Source organism: Myotis davidii, unplaced genomic scaffold (genome assembly GCF_000327345.1).
Source record: "Myotis davidii unplaced genomic scaffold, ASM32734v1 scaffold327, whole genome shotgun sequence".
NCBI lineage: Eukaryota > Metazoa > Chordata > Mammalia > Chiroptera > Vespertilionidae > Myotis > Myotis davidii.
This window is the reverse complement of record NW_006298628.1, coordinates 3,980,895-3,985,534: the sequence shown is the minus strand read 5'-3', so window position 1 is coordinate 3,985,534 and position 4,640 is coordinate 3,980,895. Positions and strand designations below refer to the sequence as shown.

Sequence of the window (4,640 nt, the reverse complement as noted above, 5' to 3'; positions counted from 1 at the left end):
CCCCCCACACACACACACTGGGACCCTGCCCCTTCCTAAAGATCTCTAGGCCTTTCTTATGATAAAGCTCCCTAAACGATGAAAAGGTACCACCTCTCTCCGGCCCCTTCCCATCCCCAATGGGGGGGGGGGGCCCCCGCACAGCACCAGTCCATACCCAGCCCAGGTCCCATCTTCAAACCTAACCTGACTACCCGCTGCTGCGCCCGCCTGGGGAAAGCTGGAAAACACAGACTCTCGGAGGTGAGAACCCCAGACTCGCGGGTGCGGGAAGGGGGGAGGAGGTCTTGGTTCCAGTGCACTAAATCATGGGGACCTCTCCCCCCCCACACACAGCAGCCTTGGGTGGATTTGTCCCTCGCCACCCAGAACAGAAGTGGACTTCAGCTCTCAGTGGGCTGGCCTTCCGCAAGGGTGTGGGTGTGAATGAACAACTCTTCTAAGAATCTCTGAAAAAGTTGTTTTTCTTCTCAGTGATTTGGGGGCAGGGAGTTAGATAGCTTAACAGATGAAGATTAACACAATGCTGAATTCTATCCTTTCTTCCTGATATTTAGCATTAATAAAAAGTGAGTATTTCTGAGGTCATCACAACTGCACCCCTCCCCCCAAGCCCTTGCAAGGGCCTAAGAAATTGCCTTGGAAGGATTCCCACCCCACCCCCTCCATTATCAGCTCCCTAACATATTACAAAGTCTTATCAACAGTAATATTAATATTATTTTCAGTATCAGAAAAAAACCAGTTGAGCAGCACAGGCAAAAATATATCTGCACTACGTTTCTGTCATTGCCAAAAATATACACATCTTCTTTTCTTTATTAAAAAAAACAAAAACCAACAACAAAAACCCAAACAGGAACATACACACACACACATCCACACACACACACACACACACATCCACACATGCAAAGAGACTGACAAGACATGAGCATCAGGGAAAGCTGGAAATGCCTTCTCCTGGCTCCAACCCCAGTGCAACTGAAACAGACACAGGCTTCCACCTTGCCCCTCTCCTGGCTGTCCCACTGGCTCCTAGGCCTTTGCCACCAAAGGCTCTGGGCAGGTGGGACTCCGTCAGGTGAGAATCTAAGCATTGCCCACTATACCCCGAGGGGAAACAGCTGGTGGGTGAAGGGACAGTTGTAGGTCAGCTTAAGCGTAAGTCTCCCCTGGTTGGTGGAGGTGGCGGTCTGGTGCAGGAAGTAGGCTGGCTAGTTCTGGGAGGGAGGTCTTCACAAAAGGAAGTGGCACTTGACCCTCCCTTGCTCTGTCCCCCAATCCCTGGGGCTCCCCTTGTGCCAGGGAAGCAGGACCAACTCTAGTGGAGGGAGGGGAGCTCTGAGGGGGCACTAAGAGCATGAGGGATCGGCGGAAGGGAAGGCAGGATTTACCCTGATTCAAAGCCCTCAGCCCCCAGTCACTCTCCCATATTGGAGTCCTGCTCTGATTTCTGTTAACCACGCATGCCCCAGAAAGGGACCAAAGTTGGTGAGGGTGCAAACAAGAGCTGGGAGCCCCCCTTCTGAGCACTGCTCCTATCCCTGTCCTCGGCTGCCCCAGGTTGGGGGAGACAGACGTACACACGTGTGTACACACACACACACACACGCACACACACACGCACACGCACACGCACACACACACGCAGCTAACTCCATCTCCCCACCCTCGGCACTCCTAAATCCAATATCCAATAGTGCAAAAAGGGGCAGGGCACCCAGGGGGTTGGGTTTCCGCCCCCCAACCCATCATTGGGCTTCCCCCAGAGGTGGGGAGGCTTGGGCTGAGTTTGAGGCCACCCTGCCCCTTCCTCAGCCTCCTAGTCTGTGGGCTTTTACAAGCTCAGCTTGTGACCCTGGGGGAGGGGGTGGGCAGGGGAAGAAGACAGGTGAGAAACAGTCTAAGGGGTCCCTCCTGCCTCTGCCCAAGTTGGGAAGAACTGCAGGTCCAGTAGGGCCACCCCTTCTTCCTCAACAGATTTCTGCGCAGGGGCAGGCCCAGGACCTGTCCCATCAAGTGCTGATCCATTTTATGTGGTGGGTCCGACCAACCCCCCACTTATCCCGTGGCCCACTGTGCTCCCTGGAGGACCTCAACACGTTTGTTGAGAGGGGCCCCTGGGTCAGCTTGGAGCCCGTCCTCCCTCTGAGCCCCTCACAAAGGGTCTCTGCAGAGGGGAAAAGGGCCAGAGAGAAGGAGCTCCCCTCTGGGTCTCAGTCCTCAGCACCAGGCGCACCCCACACTCCCCAGGTCTCAGCACGTGCTCTGGGCTGGGACTCTCCAGGATCTGGGCGCAGGTGCCTGCTCCAGGCTAGGACCCCCTCAAGCCAGGATTGCCCCTTCCACTTTGGGGGTCAGGAGGGGTGTGGATGGATTTAGCCTTTTTCCTGGTTGGCTGAGGCTCCTTTGTCAGCGGTCTGGAAAGAGAGGAAGGGAGGCTGGGGGTTTGGGAGGTGTCTGGTCCTAACACCCAGCTGAGAACAGCTCTTTGGGTTAAGAAAGCTTTTGAAAGGTGCAGTGAGGGAGCCCAGCTCAAGTTCCTGACCTGGGCTCTGATGGGTATACATCAAAGTCAACAACGTGTTGTGGCGGGGGGGTGTTTCTGCGCAACCTCTTTCCACAGCGGCCCTGGATGCCTGGACTGCGGCCCGTTCGGGACCAGACACTTCATCCTGTATGTGTCCCCATCACAAAGTGCAGAGGATACATCTTCTTGGTTCCAAGCTGGGTCTGGCTGGAGAAGGGGAGTGTGCTCTGCACAAGGGTGCCTGGCTAGGCGGGCATGCTCCAGCCAAAGCCAGCACCCATGCCATCTTTATGCCCTCAGAGTGGCATAAGTGGGCATTTCCAGAAAGGCCCACCCAGAGCATCATCTCTTTCTACTGAGAGAGGAAATGGCCTTTTCTAATTGGTCCTCCCAGAGGAATGCTGCTTCCTAATTGGTCCTTTTACTATTAGCCCATGCTCAGAGCGCATCTTTCTTGGCTCTGCAGGAGGGAACCCATGTGCCCGCAGAGGCCCTGGGGTCTGGAGCAGGGTGCCTTGCTGACCTAGGGGTCACTTCCTCCTCCTCCTCCTCATGATGCACCTGATGATGGACCTTCTGATGCTGCCTATCCCAGAGCAGGAAGACAGCACAGCCCCAGACCCCTTACTCACCCCTCCTTTGGGAACACTGCCGCTGCTGTCCGCCCCCGACAGGCTGAGGAAGGGGTTGGTCTGAGCCGTCAGGACTGGGGGGCCGCCTGCTGCTGCTACTGCTGCTGCGGCAGCAGCTGCTGCGGCCATGAGACTTGTGTTGTTGCCGAGGGAGGGAGCCACCAGGGCTCCTGCGGGCAGCAGGGGTGGGGCAGATGCTGCGGGCAGCAGGCCAGGAGTGCCCGCAGACAGCAGGGGGGCAGAGCTTCCTGCCAGCAGGCTGGCCATGGGCAGCTGAGAGCCCCCGGCCATCTGCAGCCGCTGCAGCTCCCGCTTCTGCTGGATCTGCTGGATCATCTGGTAGACAACGGTCTGGTGTTCCTGCAAGTAGGCCAGACCGCTCATGGGCCAGTGGTTCCTGAGGCCAACTTGCCCTGCTTGGCCCAGGCCCCATCCCCTCACAGTGGAGGCAGGAGATGGTCAAGGTTCTCTTGTCTCTAACTCCCCACTCTGGGCCTCAGTCTCCCCATCTGGACAAGAGCGTGGTTGCACACCGTCAGTGTTGGTCAAGTGGGGCACTACTGGCCAAGCACAGGGTGTCCAACATCCCCGCCCCCGCCCCGCTCAAGTCAGTTCCTCAGTCACCAGGACAACAACAAATGCTCCCAGGGGTGGTACGACCCCAACCTGAGAAACATTAAACTAGGTCAATCGTGTTCAACTCCCCCTCTTTTTCGTTTGCTTTTTTAAATGTAAGATTCATTTAGTTTTGCTCTGAGAATGCAAAGTATTTTCAAGTATTCCGAAAACCAAAACAATACAGTGGGGCCTTGACTTATGAGTTTAATTCGTTCCGTGACGGAGCTCATAACTCAAATTATTCATATGTCAAATCTTAAAGTGAACGAGTGAGACATGTGACGCTGGGCTGATGTTGTGGCGTTCACTGTGACGTTCGCTGCGCCCACTAGCGGTGGGGTATCTGAAGCTGGCTCGTAACCCGAATTTTAGCTCGCAACTCCAAGCAAAAAATCGGCCGAGAGATGGCTGGCTCGTATCTCGAAAAACTTGTTTAGTCGGGACACTCGTAAGTCAAGGCCCCGCTGTATATCATGGTTTACCTTGGGAAATCTTGCTCCTACCCGTTCCCATCTGGCCCTTATAACCAGTTGAACTGGTTTCTTGTGTCTCTTTCTAATGTTTCTTTATGTGAAAATGACTATTGTTTATATAGTTCCAGCTCCCTCCTTTTTGGAAGGAAACCTTGGCAGAGCCCAACATACAAGGCAGACCCAAAAGGGGCTGCTCTGGTTGAGGGTGCCACCTGCTCAGCCACCTCTCCACACGCACTCTGAGGTTCCCCCTGAAAGTCCTTGGGGCCGGGATTGGAAATGCTCAGTAACTGAGGACCTACTACCCTCCAGACCTGCTCTCAAAGAGGATGCTCCCGTCCCACAGGTGCACTCTCAGCCCAGCCTGGAGCTGTTCTCCCTCCC

The 4,640-nt window shown here is 55.3% G+C and overlaps 1 protein-coding gene across 7 annotated transcripts in view; it reads right to left on the bottom strand.

Moving 5' to 3' along the window:
• MLLT6 (myeloid/lymphoid or mixed-lineage leukemia; translocated to, 6) overlaps positions 1–4,640 on the bottom strand; it is a 26,172-nt gene that overhangs the window by 4,963 nt on the left and 16,569 nt on the right. For 5 of the 7 annotated variants that reach the window (XM_015570882.1, XM_015570880.1, XM_015570881.1 and 2 more), the window contains exon 18: positions 3,166–3,525. In XM_015570882.1, coding sequence (XP_015426368.1) covers positions 3,166–3,525 — 360 coding nt within the window. Of the gene's footprint in view, positions 1–446; positions 2,424–3,165; positions 3,526–4,640 lie in introns of those variants that run through there. The other 2 variants (XM_006774278.2, XM_006774279.2) reach the window with 1 other exon arrangement.